General features: G+C 36.2%; 1 protein-coding gene across 1 annotated transcript in view; it reads left to right on the forward strand.

Annotated features, from left to right (window-relative positions):
* Window positions 1–19,243, forward strand: part of NRROS (negative regulator of reactive oxygen species) — a 32,774-nt gene extending 13,531 nt beyond the window's left edge. The window contains exons 2-3 of the mRNA XM_074214778.1: window positions 11,935–12,055; window positions 16,174–19,243. Coding sequence (XP_074070879.1) covers window positions 11,948–12,055; window positions 16,174–18,141 — 2,076 coding nt within the window. The 5' untranslated portion in view covers window positions 11,935–11,947 and the 3' untranslated portion in view covers window positions 18,142–19,243. The remainder of the gene's footprint in view (window positions 1–11,934; window positions 12,056–16,173) is intronic.
* The last annotated feature ends 1,224 nt before the right edge of the window (window positions 19,244–20,467 follow it).

Genomic DNA, 20,467 nt, shown 5'->3' on the forward strand with positions numbered 1-20,467 from the left:
CTAAAAGACAGGAGCTTACAGTCAAATGAGGGAAGACATCTAAAAAAAAGCTGAAAAGCAGACTGAGAAGGAAGGAGGAGAAGGGAACTGTCTGCAGAGACATATTGAAGTCTGGAAGAATTCAGTGAAGTGGGAAAATATGAGATGGTTGCCTGAGGTATCCTTCTTAAATGGAGGATCTTGGAGAAACTCTCTTTAATCAGTAGGAGGGAGAAGTCCCAGAGGTAGGGGATATTGAGGAAATTTGATTGTAAAGGGTTGCTGTTATCTTGCAGAATAAGATTTAGATGAAGTCTGGGAGTAAAGCCAGATAGAAAGATGATTATCCTAGGTACCTCCTTAAATAGAGGATCTGGGAGGAGTTCTCCACTGTTCATCTTCCATATTAGCTATTAAGTTCTTGCCTATCACTCTGCTCTGGTTTTAATTCTGCTCAGTTTTGCTCAATGAGGAAGAACTGGTGGTAGAATGAGGAACCTTGGGAGAAAGTAATCATAGCATCAGAGGGTTGCTAATAGCCAAGGAAGATAACATGGAGTACAATCCCCTAGGTATTCTAGACTCTTTCAAAAAGTTAAAAAGCTAGGTAGTTAGGAAGAAATGTGAAAATTGCTCAAGAAGGGTGGGAAACTATTAGAAATGAAATTTTCATAATACTAAGACAGATGATACTAAGGAATCCCAGCTGGAGATCAATCAGTATTTCTTCATAGGGAGTTCTTTCCTGAACTCAAATCTTTTTTAATTTCAGATTTTAATTTCTTCATACAATAAGTATCTTATCTATCTTTTACCACCTCCCCCTCCTCTCTGATGAAAAAAAATCAAAATCAAAATCAAAATTTTGTAAAATACATGATTAGTTAAATAAAGCAAATTTTCATGTTGGCCATTTCTGAAAATATGTTTCATTCTACATCTTGGGTCCCTCACCTTTCTGTCAGGAAGTGGATAGTATGTATTATCATTAGGTCTCTGGAATTGTAGTTGGTCAGTACATTGAACAGAATTCTTATGTGCTTCATAGATTTTTTCCTTTCAGTATTCCTTTATAGATTGCTCTGTATTTGCTCACTTCATTTCATTAGTTGACAAGCTCAAGTTTAGAAGGGATGGGGTAAAAAAGGGATATGTATGTCTATATAGATTACTATATATGCATCTGTAGATTAAAGATATACATAGATATGTGTATATGGATATATAATATGTGCAGCAATGTATATATTAAAATATGTATACACAGTTACATATGCATAATTAGAAAGAACGTTTACAACTCAAGCAGAGGGATTTCTATTTGATCTGAGAGGCAATAGGAAGCTACAGGAGTTCATTGGATGGGGAACTTACATTTTTAGATGGAAAATAACTTTGGCAGCAGTTCAAAAGATTGTTGGGGAATATGAGATAGGAAAACCGGAAGACATTTCAGTGGTCCTAGAAAGAGGTGGTAAGGGTCTTAACTTTAAAGCACTCAATAAATGTGAACAAGTACATTTATCTCCATGTTTACAAAATGGATGGAGAGATGATAAAATAATCGAGGTGATCAGTGTCATCATGGAAAAAGGTCTGTGCTGTGTGGCCTTGGGCAAGCCACTTAACCCCATTTGCCTTGCAAAAAAAAACCCTAAAAAAAAAGAAAAAAAGAAAAAGGTCTGTGGTGTTCTGTGCAGAGTTTCTAATAAGTTCTACCCTTTTCTCTATTATTTATAATTGTTTAGATAGAGAAATAGAAGCCATCTTCCAAATTTGTAGATCAAATCAAACTGGGATGAATAGTTAACATAGAAGTGACAAAATTATGATTCAAAGAAATATCAGAAGGCTATAACAATGGGTGAAAATCTAACAAGATGAAATTTAATGGTGACAGTGGTAAAATCTTTCATTCAGTTTTTTGAAAAATCAGCTGCCCAGGTCACAACAGGGAGGTAGAGCTGCCTTAGCAACCCTTTATGTGGAAAAGACTTAAGGGTTTCAGTTTACAAGTTCACTTATAAATCTATGGGATGCTTTGGTTCCCCTAAGACATGTTTTCATTTTAGGTTATATTAATAGAAATAAAGTGCTGAGAGCAAGAAAGGATTTATCCTATTTAATCCCATGTTAATTAGAACATATCTAGAATACTGTATCTAATTATGCTTTGAGAAAATTATCCAACAGTCTACTGGTAAATGGTTAATAATTGGCTTTCTAGAGAGAGGAAAAAATGCATCCATAACACATTTTAAGTTTAATCCTTAATATTAACATTTTCCCCATCACTTTCTTATGTCTATACAATCAACAAAATACTAAATCAATCATTGACTTATAGTATTTTTAAAATTTTTTTATTAGGATTTTTTTTTTTTGTAAGGCAAATGGGGTTAAGTGGCTTACCCAAGGCCACACAGCTAGGTATTCAGTGTCTGAGACCGGATTTGAACCCAGTTACTCCTGACTCAAGGGCCAGTGTGTTATCCACTGCGCCATCTAGCTGCCCCTGACTTATAGTATTTAATAATTTCTGAGATGGAAATGTTCACACTGAAAATTTAACAAAAGCTAGTTTAGTCTGATTCCAGCTGGTTCCTGGTTTTGACAAACTGGAGAATTCAAAAGAGGAGAAGAAGATTGAAGACTTTTAAGCTTATGTGTGTGATGAAAAACTTGGGGATGATCAACTTGGATGTGAGAGTATTGAGGGAATAAAGACATCAGTTTTCAGATATCAGAAAGGCTGATCCCAAAGAGGAAATTTGTTTAAGTCTTCAGAGGAAGAATCTAGGATAAATGAATAGAAGTTATAGAAAAAAGATTTCAACTCATTATAAAAAAGAACTTAGAAACAATTAACAAAAAATAAAGGACACTGTTTTGTGAGGTAGTGAATTCTTCGACATTGAAAGGATTCTGTTGATAGGGTCAAATGTACAGAGGGCAGCTAGGTTGGTGTTATGGATAGAGCATTGGTCCTGGAGTCCAGAGGACCTGAGTTCAAATTTGGCCTCAGATACTTAATAGTTACCTAGCTGCATGACCTTGGGCAAGGCACTTAACTCCATTGCCATAAATAAAACTTTAAAAAAATTTTTTAAAAATTTAATTGTACATGCCTCCCCCTTCTCTCATATATTTTTATCCTGCTGTGTGCCTTTGAACAGACTGTCCTTCATTTCTAGAACATATTATGTCTTTATCTCAGCACTCAAGATCCCTAGCTTCCTTCAGGGTTTAGGTTAATCATAAGCTTCTATAAGAGAACTTTCCTATTGTACCCAGCAACCAGTCACTCTCCTCCCAAATCCCAAAATTTGTATATAACTACACAAGACATATGCTGATTGTCTAGGGATGTTCTGGAGCCAACTCAAAGGCAATTTTTCAGTGTGAGCATTTATACCTTAGAATGGAAAATGCTACAAAATCAGGATTTGATTTATTATTTTGTTGATTGTCTAGGCTTAAAAAAGTGATAGGGAAAATAGTAATATTGCAGATTAAATTTAAAAGTGTCATGCATAGATATTCTTTTTTAATGAGAACTGGCTGTTGAACATTTATGAGCATGACCTTGATGTTGTCTCTCCCTGCTACTTGAAGCTTCTTGAGGGCAGGAACTGTTTCACTTTTGTCAAAGTATTCCCAGGGCACCTAGGTCAGAGTAAGCCAGAGTAAATGATTGTTGAGTTGATTGTTGATTAATTGACTAGTAGAAGTTCCACACCTTTTCTAGGCGAAGAGTAAGAAATTGTAATGGATTAGTCTGGTGGCTGAATAGAGTAGTGGGCTTAAAGTCAGGAATATTCATCTTCCTGAGTTAAAAATCAAGCCTCAGACACTTATCAGCTGTGTGACTCTGGGCAAGTCATGTAACCCTATTTGCCTCAGTTTCTTCATTTGTTTAGTTTGTTTTTGTTTTCGCAAGGCAGTGGGGTTAAAAACCTTCCCAATGTCACACAGCTAGGTAATTAAGTGTCTGAGGCTAAATTTGAACTAAAGTCCTCCTGACTGGTGCTCTACCCCTTAGTTTCCCCATTTATAAAATGAGCTGGAGAAGGAAATGGCAAACCACTCCAGGATGAGGTGGATTCAGATATGACTGAAAACAATAGACTGTAAGACAACTATGCCACTTCACCTGCTACCCATCCTGAAACAATCAGGTTAAAATAGCAATCAGAGAAAGTTTAGAATCTATAAAGGAAGTGATTCTCTCAGGGTTTAAGGATTAGGCTTCTAGATGTAGTGATTGAGGTGAGGGAGGTATCCTTTAAATTCTCAAACACTGACTTAGAAGCCTACAATTTAAGAGAATCTTTGGGTCTGACCCATGTGTCTCCTCAAATGTTTCCTTCTGAGTCTTGTAAGATCATGAAAGGGTGTGTGTGTGTGTGTGTGTGTGTGTGTGTGTGTGTGTGTGTGTCTGTGAGTGAAAGTGTGTGAGTATATATATGTTGGTGTTTGTGTTTGTGTGAGTATGAGTGTGTGTATGTGTGTGTGTGTGTGTGTGTGTGTGTCTGTGAGTCTGTATGTGTGTGAATGTGAGTGTGAGACTGTGTGTGTGACTGTATGTGTGATTATGTGTGTGAGTGTGTGTATGTGTTTATGTGTGTCTGTGTGTGAGTGTGTGTGAATGAATGAGAGTGTGTGTGAGTATGTGTGTACGTGTCCAAACTAATCTGCTGATAAAAAGATGGAATGTTGTTTGAATTTTCCTTTCCTATCTTTCAGGCCCCTCTTTACGGAGTAAAATGAATAGTAGTTTTTGGCATGGTGTCAGGGATAGGACAGTTGCTGGGGAATATAAGACTAGATGGCCTTTAGGGTGATATAAATGTCAGAATGTAGGAGTTTAATAGTTCTGGAATAAAGTCTGTTTGCACTTTTCCTATCAGCATGGTAGAATGGGGAGAAAAAGGGATATGAATCAAAAGATGTTGTGACTCACGGTAAAAGAGCATTGAGTCAAAGAACTTGGACTCATATCTTACTTTGATAGTTACTACTTTGAGATATTAGTTTAATTAATTAATTTAGAATAATCCCTAATATTCCTCAGATCAATTTCTCATCTGTAAAATGGAAATAATTGTTAACCACTATCTTTTTCACAGGATGAGTGTGGGTTAAATGCCATATATGTGTAGGTTATGGCCTCCATTTCCTGCTGATTTTCATCCCAAGATCTCAAGCAGTTTGCTGCTACATAAACTCATTTTTTTTTACTTTTGCAAGGAAATGGGGTTAAGTGACTTGCCTAAGGTCACTCAACTAGGTAATTATTAAATGTCTGAGTTCCTCCTGACTCCCTTGCACCACCTAACTGCCCTGATGAACTCATCCCCCCCCCCAGGTTAATACCTTATTTTGATGTTTTGAAAATAATTATATTTTAATATTCATCTTAAAAATTTGTTTTCAATTCTTTCCCTCCTTCTAACCTCTCTCTTCTCCATTGAAAAGTCAAATAATAGGATATATGTGAGTTCATGCAAAACATATTTCCATATTTACCATGTTGCAAAAAAGGCAAGAAAAATAAAGAATATGAAAAAGCATATTTCAATCTACACTCACAGTTTATCAATTCTCTCTCTCTCTCTCTCTCTTGGTATAGATAACATTTTTCTTGTGATTTCCCTGTAATTATCTTGGTTCACTGTATTGATTAGAGTAGCTGTCTTCATAGTTTTTCATTTTATATATATATATGTATATATATATATATTTATATATATAAAACAATAATATTAGGATACAGTTCTCCTGGTTCTACTCATTTCACTTTTTAATCAGTTCCAATAAGTCTTCTAGGTTTTTCTGAACTATCTGACTCATCATTTTTTATAGCACAATAGTATTCCATTACAATTCTATACTCCATCTTATTCAGTCATTCCCTAATTGATGAACATCTCAATTTCCAATTCTTTGCTGTAAATATTTTTATTCATATAAATCCTTTTCCTTTTATCTCTTTGGGATATGAATCTAATATTGATATTGCTGAGTCAAAGACTTTACACAGTTTTATAGTTCATTGGTTCAAGGCCTCATTTAAAAAAGTAGTCTCCATGATATGACATAGCTATGAACCATGAAACATTTATCTCAGAAAAATCAAAATTGTGGAGACCTAAAAGGCAATGGAAAGGTTTCTGGTGGTTAAAATGGGCTTCAGCATATTAGTGATACATGATATATGGCATATAACATATCAAGAAGCGTTATCAGCTTTGTTGTCTGGAAGACCTTGGTTCAAATTTTGCTTCCATCTCTTACTGTATTTTCATGGACAAAACATTTAATTTTTTTCCCTTAGCCTCAGTATTCTCTTCTGTAAAATGAAGATAATAATAATTTATAGTGTCTATTCTATAACTCATATGAGATAATTCATGTGAAATTCTTTGAAAACTCTAAAATTTGCATATATATTCCTTTATATATAGCTCTTTCTACATATTTTATATATAGCTATATATGTGTTTATATAGTATATATATATAGTATAGATTATTAGTATTTTAAAGAGTGTAAATATGTAACTATATAGATATATATTATGTATGTTACTAAGTATTATCAAACAGTATATGACAAGAAAAAGTTAGATTAATCATGCAGGGAGAGTGAAGGCTTCCAGAAGGAAAACCTGATACAGGTTGAGATACAGAGTGCTCCCCACCCCATCTTAGTGCAATTATTAAACTATTAAGGCTTATTTTTAAAAGTCTTAGTGTAGTTATTAAACTTTAATTGCTTTAACTATTAAGCTTTAGTAGTTCATAACTGCCCTAAGATTTTGGGGGTAACGTGTATTAGGAAGAACCAGACAAAGGTTTCCAGAGTGTGGAGGCTTTATGGAAAGATAAAAGTTGCACTGGTGGGATGAGGATGGAGATGGGGATGGGAAGGAAATTACTTCTTCAATATGCCTCAATACTTTCAATGTATTTCTCTGAGAATTTGCCATCTTATGTTATTTTATGACCTCCTCTTATGGTCGCACCACCTTGGGAGGGATAGACCTACAAAGGGGGAATTCCTAGCTTCTGTCGAGTCATTTTTGAATGCTGAACTGGCAGTACCTTATGTGGTGAGGATAGCTCTGAATTGGATAAAAAGAGAAATGACAGCTTGGTTCAGAAGATCAAAGGAGATTGAATAGTTTCACTTAACTTTTCTGTTAGTCCTGTCTCCCTTGTGACTACTCAGATCTCTCTAGCAAGTTAAAATTAGGCTTCCAGATGTGTCAACTTCTTTGACATAAGAGAAAGAGGAAGGGGTCTAAATAAGCATGAATGCTTCAAGACAAAAGGATGAGAAGTTTTAGCTCCAACTCTCCAGTAAACAGAACTTAAGGGATGATGTTTTATTTTTTAATTAGTTGGGTTTTAGGTGAAAGTTGAGGTTTGTTGAGCAGTCCTGTGCTGGATAAGGGAATTGAACCTGGGGATATTTATTAGATTGCTTCTGATTTTTTGAAATGTAGATTTGCCCTCAAATGCCACACATAAAGCATGATGAATGATTGAATGAATCAAAATAAGTGAATGAAAAAAAACATTTATTAAGTACAAAGCACTGTGCTAAGCACTGGGGATACAAAGACAGTTACTATCTAATGAAGGATATACACTATACAAATGACCATGTTCAAGCAAGATATACATAGGATATACTGGGAATAAATAACAGAGGGAAATCACTAGAATTAAGAAGGATTAGGAAACAGCCTGTAGAAGCTGGGAATTCATTTTTCTGAGATCTGGCTTCTTCACTTATTAAATGGGTTGGGTTAAGATCTCTTTTAAGATTGCATTTCATCTTAGTCCCTGACTGTACAATTTAATCTAAGTAATAAGAAGTATCATGGTTTTCAGTGGCCAAAGATTTCATCACAAAGTGTCCAGTCATTGATGGTGAGTGTTTTTGTACTTAACTAGGCTGGTCATTTGAAGGTAATGCAAATAATCTAAAGAGTACAAGTATTATACTCCTATTATACAGATGAAGAAACTGAAGCTGGGGGGTATAGTCCAAAGTCACAGAAACAGTAATTGGGAGGCAAGACTAAGACCCAGGTCTTCTGGACACCAGTACTCTTCCTCCTTAGAAACCTTGACCTTCCACGTAAGAGAGAATTTGTCAAAATTTATTCCTTCAACGTGATGTAATGGATTTGGAATCAGAGGAACAAGGTTTTGAATCTTGCCTCTGACACTACCTGGGTAGTGTCATCTAATCTCTCTGGGCCTCACTTCTCTTGGGGTAAAGTAAAGAGATTGAACTAAATGAACTTAAAGGTCCCTCCCCTCCTAGCTCCAAATTGATCATTTCTAGGATCCCTGCATACACAGCCTTTGAGGACCTAGGGAGCCAAGACTTTGAGGCCTCAAGATTCCACTCTATGATAAGGCTTCCAAGCAGGTCTTTCTTTGCATCACTTTAAGATTACAAAGGACTTTTGAAAATAGTACTTCACAATCCTCACAAAGAAGATAATGCATAAATTTTTATACCCATTTTACAAATGAAGCCAAGGTGAAGGTACTTGTCTACCATATCACACTGACTGTATTTTCTAAACAGGGATTATATATATTATATATATATATATATATATATATATATATAATATTATTTTTTATATACATGACTGTGAGTATCAAGCATATCTTCAGTCCCCTTTACTTGAGGCAAAATACCCTAATTTACTTAATCTTTCTTTTACCCATTTCTTCACCATTTGCTTTCACCATCTGTATAATGGGAGATTAATATTTGTATTACTTAGACTATTTGCACTATTGTGTTTATCTTTAAAGGACCAGCCTAGTTAAGTATAGACACACTTACCATGCATCAGTCTGAAGATACTTTTGGAGATAAACAGGATTAAATGACCTGTCTACATTTCAAAAAATTAAATGACTCATTTGAACTCAGGTCTTCTCGACTCCAGGGTTGGTGCTCTATCCATTTCAGCACCTAGATGCCCCTGACAATTAGTATTATTGAGAGGTGAAATAGAGAAAGGGTTGCATAGCTTAGGGGACAGAGCTGACCACTGCCTCAAGAAGACTTGGATTCAAGTCCTGCCTCCTCTGTCATATGCTGATTTTGTGTGTCAGTGTGACTCTGGACAAGTCATTTAAACTCTTAGTGCCTCAGCAAACCAAGACTATAAATCACAGAGCAGATGCTGATATTTTTTGATAATTTCTTGCAATGAATCTATGAAATTACAGGTTTGGCTAACCAAAAAAACCAGATGCTCCAGTCCTAACTTTTCTCCATTAGGAATTTATTGTGATATGTGGTGTGAGATGATGGTCTAAACCTAATTTTTCTAGACTATTTTTCATTTTTCCTAGGTATTTCCTTTTATTGAAATCCTTATTCCAAAAGTTGGGGTCCTTGGATTTATTGAACACCATGCTAGTGTGTTCCTGACTCATTTTCCATGAAACTAGTCTGTGAATAGGAAGAAGGATGCTGATCCTATTGAATTCAAAATCACAGTAAACCCTCTTATGGTACAGGAGTTAATCCAGTGTGAAGGCAAAAAGGACCCTTTTATCTTCCTTCTTTTGATACACATAACTCTTATCTTGAAAACTCTCCTTTTCCATTTAAACCAAAATGAAAACTATTCAATTTTTTCTTTAACTTTTCAGAATCTTTCTACCCTTTTCTTTGCTTCTCAGTTACTAAAACAAAACAATTCTACTTCTGGAAACCTGAATTAATGCACCTTCGAGGCCAGTGATAATGTGAGCTAGTTATTGCTCCTGAAGAGTATATAATTCTTTGGGCTTTGAATGGGGAGGCTGCTTTTTTAAAGGATCCTCTTGGTGGCTCTCTGTCTGTCTTTTTGTTTTTGTCTCTGTCTTTCTGTTTCTGTCTCTGTCTCTGTTTCTCTCTTTCTCTCTCTGATTGTTTCTGTCTCTGTCTCTCTGTCTATCTGTCTCAATTTCTGTCCCCCTCACTCTGTCTCTCTCTAGCTTTTTGTGTCTCTGCCTCTTTCCACATACATACATATGTATACATATATGTAATATATGTGGATTTTATGTTCATTTAATAAGTTTCTATTCACTTGTTATGAGTAAAAATGAATGTTTTTTGTTTGTATTTACCTTAACAACAGTTTATGAATGAGTCAATTTACTTGTTTTCTGAATTCTTTAACAATTTTTAGTAAAAAGATGAATAATAGTTCCAGAACCCAAAGAATACTATGAAACAATGATCATCAAAACTATTTAGTGATTGATCAAAACAAATAAAGAGAAAAGTTGATTGATATCTTATCTACTTGTCCTGTTTCCTCAAAGTAAAGAAACACACTAGCATTGTGTTCAATAAATCCAATGACCCAACTTTTGGAATAGAAGTTCAATAAAAGGAAATACACAGAAAACTGAAAAAGTCTGGAAAAATTAGGTTTAGACCATCATCTCATATCATATATCACAATAAACTCTTTTTAAAATTTTTTTTTTAGTTTTTGCAAGGCAAATGGGGCCAAGTGGCCTGCCCAAGGCCACACAGCTAGGTAATTACCAAGTGTCCGAGGCCAGACCTGAACTCAAGCATTCCTGACTCCAGGGCAGGTGCTCTATCCACTGCACCACCCAGCTGCCCCCACAACAAACTCTTAATGAATCCATGACTTAGATATAAAAGGTCATATCATAAACAAATTAAAAGGATAAGGAGGGGAGATTACTTGAAGAGTTCTTGTCCAAGGAATAAAGTGGATCCCAGAAGATAAAAATGGTCATTTTTTTATTACATAACATTGAAAATATTTTGCAAATTAGTCAATGAATTTCAAATTAGATGGGGGGGAGTTAACTGAGGAAAAAAATCTTGGTAGCAAGTTGCTCCATTAATTATTTGATATGCATGATATAAAGGGAAATAATTTAAATATATAAGAACAAAAAATCATTCCTAAATAACACACTTATGAAGTATACAAGGGAAGAAATCCCTTTTATTAATAACTATATGAAAAAATGCTGCAAATTACTAAACAGGAGAAACACAAATTAAAACAACTCTGAGCTTCTATTTCACTCCCACTAGATTGGCAAGGGTGACAAAAATAGGATGGTACCTGGAAAAAGTGAGAAAAGGTTCAATAATATACTATTAGTAGAAATACAATTTTTCCAGTCATTCTGGGAAAACATTTGGGACTATTTTCTAAGTATCACTAGACTGAGATACTGATCTAGCAATAATGCTACAAAGGAAAAATACTAAAGAAATTTTTTTTAAAAGAGGGAAAAATCCACTTATCCAAAAAATATTCATAACAACTCTTTGAACAAAAAACTGGAAACTATTAATTGATGAATGGTTGAACAAATTATGACAGATTAATATTGTTGTCTTATAAGATATAATGAAAGTGATATATTTAGAGAAATGGGAAAACTTATTGAACTAAAGGAGAATGAATTAAGCAAAAGCAGGAGAACAATTTATACAATTATAACAATATTGTAAAAAAAATCTTTGAAAGGTCTAAGAACTATTGTCAACATGATGATCAATGAAGACTCCAAAGGACTGATAATAAAGAATGCTTCCAGCGTCCTAAGGTGATAGACTAATGGAAGAGAATGAGGCATTGGATTCCAGACATGATGAATGTATGGATTTGGGTTGGTTCTTTTAGTTTGGATTTTAAGTTTTGTTTTTGTTAGTAAATTCAGGATAAATAAATATTTAAGAAAATAAGTCAAAAAGTTTTCTAACTTAAGGATGCCATTTATATGATCTGTCAACTCTCAAGGCCTTATGTCCTTCCAACACAGATAACAAAGATGTGTATATGTGTGTGTGTGTATATATATATATATATATATATATATATAATTTTTCCCCTTAATCTTATTTTTCTTTCTTTTCCTTATACAGTGATGCTCTTGAGATGGAGTTACTGTCCCTGTGGCTTTCCCTGAGTTTCATTGTGCTGATTGTAGAGTGGACGAATGGAACTAGAATGGCAGCAGCAGAATACCAAGGGGTTTGCAAACTGGTGAGTTTGCCCTGTAAGGCCTTAAATACAGTTATTCCTGCCATCACAGAAGGTTATTGAATGAGTTACTGTATTGGGAAGGCTGGCAGAGTGTAAATTCTAGGGAGTACATAAGGATGTAGCTAGACATATGCTTAATAATTTCTTCTTCCCGTTTCCTTCTTATCCTCTTCCTCCTCCTCCTCCTTTTCCTCTTTGTTCTTTCCCATCTCCCCCCCCCCCCCACTAAGAATCAAACTGGAAACTGGAAGCCCAGGGGCTAATCATAGACCTAAATCTTACAACTGATATAAGGAGATTTATCCCTCCTTAGACAGACTGATTGTTCATCATTTTGATGACAGATTTAATGTACACAACCTGGTTCATTTGACCCACTGAAGTGCAGTACTCTCAGGCTCAAAAAATCCTTTAGCCTCAGCCTCCTAGATTGCAGGAATTCAAGGCATATGCCACCATATCCATTTGGAAAATAAGTTTGAGATGAGACAGAAGGGGATTTCAGGTATAGGGGACTTCATGTGAAAATATATGGAGGAATGGAGGCAGCTAGGTGGCTCAGTGGATAGAGCGCCGGCCCTGGAGTCAAGAGGACCTGAGTTCAAATCCGACCTCAGACACTTAATAATTACCTAGCTGTGTGACCTTGGGCAAATCACTTAACCTCATCACCTTGCAAAAGCAAAACCAAAACAAAACAAAGAAAAAAACCAAAATGAAAATATATGGAGGAAGAAGATTTGATATTGAGTTTGAGGAATAGCCACTAGTCTAGTTTGGTTTAGGTCTCTGCCTCAAGTATTGCTGCAGAGAAAAGTCTAAAGTTTGCAGAGACAAGATAAAGAAGTCTTGAGTTACTGGCCACATTTATTTATATACCTGTCTTCCCATTCCTCAACTATCTGATAGATAGGTATTTGTTTCACTCTCAGAAAGGTCTAAGATGTTACCAATCCCAGATGTTCTTATCTTTAAGATGAAATGGATGGAGGATAGGAGAGAGAAGAGAGGGTGGTAAAAAAATAAACTGCCAAATGAGTGAATTTTGAAAATTATCTTTGCATGTAATTGGAAAAATAAAAGAAAATTAAAAAAAAGAAAAAGAAAGATAATGGGGGGAAAAGGATGAAATGGATGCAAATGACAAAGGTAAAAGGGAATTGCCAGACTTCTAGAAACCTTATCTCTTGGGTTCTATCATTTGCAGATTCTATGATTCTGATGAAATGTTCTTAAGGAGAGGATTTTCTCTAAAGCTCTTGGACAAATTTACTGGAATTTGGTAATACTTTTAGGTTACAGAGAAAGTTGGATTATTGACAATTAATTTATTCATAGAGATTTTTTTTAAGTTTTAGGAGTTCAGGAACCATATCTATTCCAACTTTATTAAATTTATCTAGACATTTTACTGCCTAGCCCAGTGCCTCCACACACTATTTTCCCCACATCAGCCTAGTAAATGTAAGAGATACTTTATAAACACTCATTAAATTGAATTGAATTTTCATTCTGTCCTCTTCACCCTAATTTAGGGACTCAAGGCTGACATTCATTTTGGCCCCTCCTTTTCATCAGATTTAGGGGGTGGCATTAAAGGTTTCTGCAACCTTTGTGATGGTTCCTTTGAGGGGGAACCAAGTCTTATCCTAATATCTAATTTGCCATCTGATATTACAATTCTCTTAGAAGAATTGCAGCATGATAAACACTGGGAAGAATACTGGCCTAGAAATCAAAAGACATAGTTGTAGCTCTGTTACTTCTCTAGGCCTTAGTCACTTCGTTTGTAAGATGAAGGGTTGAAAATGATTTTTGAGGTCCCCTTGAGTTTTACTGACCAGAACTGCAGAATCTCAATGATACCGATTGAGTAAAATTTCTTGTCTGATCTGTGCAGAAAAAAGTGGTGCTCTCCAGGATGAGTGACCCATGCATGGAGCAGCTGTCAGTTGTGTGGGGCAATGATCTTCCTGGAGTACAAACCTGACTATGTCACTCTCCTGATTCAAAGTCTGTTGTCCAAGGGATAAAAGACAAAGTCCTCCATTTGAAATTTAAAGCCCTTTCCGGTCCTGCTTTAGCTCAGCTTTGAAGCTTATTCCACATCACTCTACTTCATTTTACACCCTCTAGGTTGCTATTTCTTGTACATAATACTCTATCTCCCATATTTGTACTGTGGCACAGGCTATTTCCTGCCTTGGAGTAGCTCTCTCCTCATATTCTTCATTTAGAATCCCTTGCTTCATTCAAAGTTCACTTTCAATGTCACTTCCTAGGCTGCAGAGAAAAGTCTAAAGTTTGCAGAGACAAGATAAAGAAGTCTTGAGTTACTGGCCACATTTATTTATATACCTGTCTGCCCATTCCTCAGCTATCTGATAGATAGGTATTTGTTTCACTCTCAGAAAGGTCTAAGATGTTACCAATCCCAGATGTTCTTATCTTTAAGATGAAATGGATGGAGGATAGGAGAGAGAAGAGAGGGTGGTAAAAAAATAAACTTCCAAATGAATGAATTTTGAAAATTATCTTTGCATGTAATTGGAAAAATAACATCTCTTCTGATTGTTTTTTATTTATCTTATTTATGCTCTGTATTCACTTCTACATGCTTTATATTATTTCACCTGATAAAAAGTAGCTCCTTGAGGTCAGGTATTGTTTCACTTTTTGATCTTCATAGCTATTGCCAGAGTTGGCCCTTAAAAGCTTATCAACCAATTGTTGTGACCCATTTTTTTCTCTTCTCTTGTTATTTTATAAATAGTATTTTATTTTTTCAATTATACGTATAGTTTTAAACCTTTATTTTTATTTTAGTTTTTTTCAAGGCACTGGGGTTAAGTGGCTTGCCCAAGGCCACATAGCTTGGTAATTATTAAATGTCTGAGGTCAGATTTGAACTCAGATACTCCTGACTCCAGGGCTGGTACTCTATCCACTGTGTCACCTAGCCGCCCCATAAACCTTCATTTTTAAATATCATTTTGAGTTCCAAATTTTTTCTCTCCTACTCTTCAAGATGACAGGCAATGTGATATAGATTATATATGTGCAAGCATATTAAGCATATTTCCACATTAGTCATATTGTGAAGGAAGACACGGAACAAAAGGGAAAAGTCACAAAAAACAAAAAAAGTGAAGAGTAGCTTCAATCTACATGCAGACTTCATCAGTTCTTTCTCTGGATGTGTATAGCAGTTTCCATTATGAGTCTTTTGAAATTGTCTTGGATTGTTGTATTGCTCAAAAAAGATGCCTACCATAGTTGATCATCATACAGTATTGAGGTTATTGTGTATAATGATCTCCTGGTTCTGGAGTGAAACCCATTTGTAAGAGAAACTCATCATTCTTAACTCCAATAGCTGCCCTTTGTCTGAATAAGCATTCAGACATGAGCTGTTCTCCACTTTTCTATATTCTATATTCTATTATTTGTTTTAAAATGTAGTCTTTAGAGGCCCTAAACAATTGAAAAAGCATTTATTGAGTTTTAAATGAAAAGTATATCAGGCATTGAGGTTACAAATAGAAAAATTAAATAATTTTTTTCAAGGGTCTCATATTCTAAAAGAAAAGACATATAACAGATTTCAGCTACCAGTTAGATATAAAGTGGCAAGGCAGATAGTAATACATCTCCTTTAGTGTCATTTCTATTGAAAGAATCACATCTGTTGAACTATTTGATAGTTCCATAATCTTTAGTAATGAACACCATTCTTTTCTGGTTATGAAGAGGAGGTGGGGCCTGTCACACATTAAGAAGCAGTTGCCATGTTGGCAGTAGATGCTTCCTTAGACACTGGCTGTGGGTAGTGGGATGGAAGCAGGACCAGGATCAGAGGAAGAGTGTGTGCTACCTTGTCTCTTGGGGTCACCCTTAAGTTGTTAGTAACTGGTCAACAGTTGTTGGTGGTAGTAGAAATAGCCATGATTGAGATTGTAGATGCTAGAGATAATCTTTTAAGTGAATTAAAATACACACATATGTATGTATATATATATATATATATGAAATATGAGCAATTATGATTAGTTTTAAAAAGCTTGAGGAAGAGGTCTTTGGCTCTTTGGCATTGCTGATTCATATGTTTTCAAACCTAGGTGGATCGAGTTGCTGATTGCCAAAGAAGACACCTAGTTTCAGTACCCAGGGACCTTCCATCCCTTTCTATAGAGCTTATCCTTGATGCCAACCCAATCAAGACCTTGGAGCATCATTCCCTCCAGCACTATTCCAACTTGGAGAGGCTGAGTTTAGGTAATTGTAAATTGGAGCTCATTGACCAAAATACATTCCAGGGGAGCAGCTACCTCCACACTTTGGACCTGAGCAACAACTTCCTCTCAAAAAACTATGGAGAGTCTGGAACTGCTCTCCAATCTCTCCTGGGACTGAGGAAGCTGGATCTGTCAGGAAACTCCCTGACTGAGGACATGGTGGCTGAGATGCTCCTTAATATCTCATCACTGGAGTCTCTGTCTCTGGCAAGGAATGCCATCATGAGGCTTGATGACACCATCTTTCAAAACCTGGGGCAACTTCAGGAGCTGGATTTGCAAAAGAACTACATCTTTGAGATTGAAAGTGGTACCTTTGACCACCTGAAGTGGCTGAGGAGGCTCAATCTGGCCTTTAACCACCTCCCCTGCATTGTGAACTTTGGCCTTACCCAGCTTCAGGTGCTGAACATCAGTTATAATATCCTGGAGTGGTTCATAGCAGACAGTGGAGATACTCCCTTTGAACTGGAGACACTGGACCTCTCCCACAATCAGCTGCTGTTTTTTCCCTTTCTGCCTCAAAAGAACAGGCTTCGTACCCTGTTACTAAAGGACAATGAGATGGGCTTTTACAGGGACCTCTATAATGTCTCATCCCCAAAGGAGATGGCAGTCCAGTTCCTCCTCATCAGTGGTAATGTGACTAATGTCACCACTGTTAACCTCTGGGAAGAATTTGCCCTGAGTGACCTCTCTGCCCTTCACTTCTTGGACCTTAGTCAGAACCAGCTCAGGTACCTACCAGATAGATTCTTAAGGAACATGACTTCCCTTTCCCATCTGAACCTTAATCAGAACTGCTTACAGACACTCTACATCCAAGAAGATGATCCTCCCAACTCTCTTTCTGACCTTAACCTCAGTCAAAACCAGCTCTCAGAACTGCGGGTAGCCCCCAAGCTGACCAGCTTCTTAAAGAACCTCAGATATTTTAATCTTAGCTCCAATCAGCTCCAAGGGGTCCCCCCAGGCCTTTTCACCAATACCAGTAACATCACTACAATTGATTTGAGTCATAATCAAATCACTCTTTGCCCCCTTTCAAAAAAGGTTAACCAAATGGCCTGTGTGAATTTCCAAAATATTGCATCTTTGAGGAACCTCTTTCTTAAAAATTGTGGACTGACAACGTTGGAAGAGCACACTTTCAGAGGGACACCCCTCACTCATTTAGACCTGTCCAGTAACCATGGTATTCTGTTGCAGGGCATTAATCCTCTCCAGGACCTTGCTCCCACATTACAGGTTCTGTTTCTCAGGGACATTGACCTTCATCTCAATGGCACAGAGTTGTATTTCTCTGGGTTTAGGAATCTGAGATACTTAGATGTATCAACAAATTCTTTAACTAGCTTTCCACGGTTTTGGGGTAGCCTAGAGCTGCATACCCTGGATCTTCGGAGGAACCGACTCACAACCCTTCCTCAGTGGGCCGGCTCTGAGCAATTCAAAAAGAGCCTCCGTTTTCTCTACCTCAGTCAGAATCCATATGATTGCTGCTGGCTGGAGGGCTGGATAGCCCTCCGCAGCTTGAAGATGCTGCACATTGCAGACTGGGGAGCTGTTACCTGCAACTTCTCCTCTGAGATATTTCGTGTGGTGGAACTGTCTGAGGATGTTTACCAGAATTGCAAGTGGGGGAGAGTGGACCTTGGTCTGCTCTACTTGGTGCTCATCCTTCCTACCTGCCTCACCCTTCTTGTGGCCTGTGTTGTGATCTTTCTGACCTTTAAAAAGTCCCTGTTGCAAGTTGTAAAGAGCCGTTGCCACTGGTCTTCCATTTATTGACCTGAGATATATATATATATATATATATATATATATATATATATATATATATATGATCTATATATACGAAAACCTTTTCTAAGTTAAAAAAAAAGGGAGTCAGATGAGTTGGTTGGACTTGATAGCTTATGTCCATTCCAATCCCAAATTTATTATTAATGTGCCCCTGAGGAAGTCATGTAATCTTGCTTGCCTCAGTTTCCTCATCTGTAAAATGAGCTGGAAAAGGAAATGGCAAGCCAGTACAGTATCTATCTTTGCCAAGAAAACTCCAAACAGAGTCACAAAGAGTCACAAATAGCTAAAAAATTGACTAAACAACAAAAAAACCCAAACAAAAGCAAATGATAAACTGGATAACATTTGGTGAATTAGGGAATGGATAAAGATGAAAATGGTTTCTATTCCTTTATCTCTCCAAACAATATGGTTCAGTGGATAGGGCACTGAATTAGGAGTAAGGAAGATTTGGCCTGATTTTAGCACTTACTAGGTCTGTGATCATGAACTGAGCCAGTTTCCTTTTTTGAAAAATGAGGATAATCTTATGAATTTTAGCTACCTCACAGGGTTTTTGTGGGGATGAAACAAAATAATGTTTGTAAAATGCTTTGTAAATCCTAGAGACCTATATTAAAAATTCCAGATATTATCTTTATTATTTTTATTATTATGAATATAGGGCCACATAAAGCATTTTTCTAAATTGTAACTGAAAGAAGTGTTCCTCCATTATTGTGTGGTTATTTCTTAATTCATTTTTATATCATTTCTTTGGCTATGTTTATGGAAATGGACATGAGAATAGAAATGACTGAACCCAAACCCATCACTATAATAGGAAAAGAAAACCTCCAAGTCCCTAGCTTCTTCCTACTATAGGATCAGGAATAAAGTCTTTAATGTGAAAGAGCAGCATATATTATTGATGTTTATTCTGTTTGTTGTTAGAATAGAACTAAGTAGACACTTCAAAGGGAAGCTAAGACTAGTTCAGATGGGAATAAAATTTAAAAAAACTTTTAGTAAATGCTCACTTTGTGCCAATATTGTGCTATAGAATTGTGGTACAGTTAGAAAGAGGAAGACAATCTGCTCTCAAGGAACTCAAGTTATATATATACATATATATATATATATATATATATATATATATATATATATATATAAAAGGAAATGGGGTTAAGTGACTTGCCCAAAGTCACACAGCTAGTTAATTATTAAGTGTCTGAGGCCGCATTTGAACTCAGATCCTCCTGACTCTAGGGCCTGTCCTCTACCTAGCTGCCCCGGAACTCAAGTTATATTAAAAGAGACAACCCGGTTATGAGAGTTCAGCTACAGAAAAGGGAATGGTCAAAAATCTTAAAAGTGCTTTGATGTGGCTGCTGGTAAACCCAAGGGGACCTTAGGCTAAGAGTGGTCCAGTAGTCATGAATTGACAATATGCAACAGGAGCAAAGTAAAGAAATTTCATGTCTAGCATGTGAGCTAATTGTTGTTAGGGTAAACAAAAATTTACTAGCAACTTTTTAAATACATCACTCATTGTTAGCCAAATTCAAGAGCCCAAACTCATGCCCATCATTTTGGCAAGGCCAATAGATGTTGAAAGTGCTTCCTGGAAGTGACAGAAATTTCCCTGTGCAGCCTCCATTCCATTTAGTTAAATTCAGTTCAATTCAACAAGTATTCATGAAGGATTTATATAGTTTGTAAACTATAGCCAAGGATTGTTTTAGGTACAGGGAAGAGTGAAAAAACAGCCCCATTCTTGAGGAATTTGGGTTTTCTTTTATTCATTCTAATCAGAGATGACCTTTGTTAATTTTTTGGATAAGTCAAGTTTGTCTTCATTGTTGCTCTACCTTCATTTTTAATTCTGCTGCTTCCCTCCTCCTCCTCCTCCTCCTCCATCTTTAGATGCTCTGTGCCCTTCATATAGCAATTTCCCACCTAGGTTTGACCTTGTCAAAGAGTGTACATGTCCCAGAATTTTTTTGACTCCTTCCATCTCCCTTTAAAACTTATAGCTCCCCTTCCTGAAGGGGAAGGCAAAAGCTAAGTAATGTTATCAATTTTCTTGCTTCCCTCATTGGAGCAACATTTCTAGATAACACAAGCATTTTTGCAAAAACATTCTAGGAGATGATATTTCCATCCTATTCTAAAAAGATTCAATATTTATGGAATGTTAACTACAAACATAGCTTTATCAATAGCATTTCATTGATTACATATTGATTACAATATTGATTACAATATGCTATGGTGTAATAGGTGAAATTTAACAAAAGAGTAAACTAAGGCAATTATCTGAACAAGA

The sequence above is a fragment of the Macrotis lagotis genome, chromosome 1 (genome assembly GCF_037893015.1).
Source record: "Macrotis lagotis isolate mMagLag1 chromosome 1, bilby.v1.9.chrom.fasta, whole genome shotgun sequence".
Taxonomy (NCBI): Eukaryota; Metazoa; Chordata; class Mammalia; order Peramelemorphia; family Peramelidae; genus Macrotis; species Macrotis lagotis.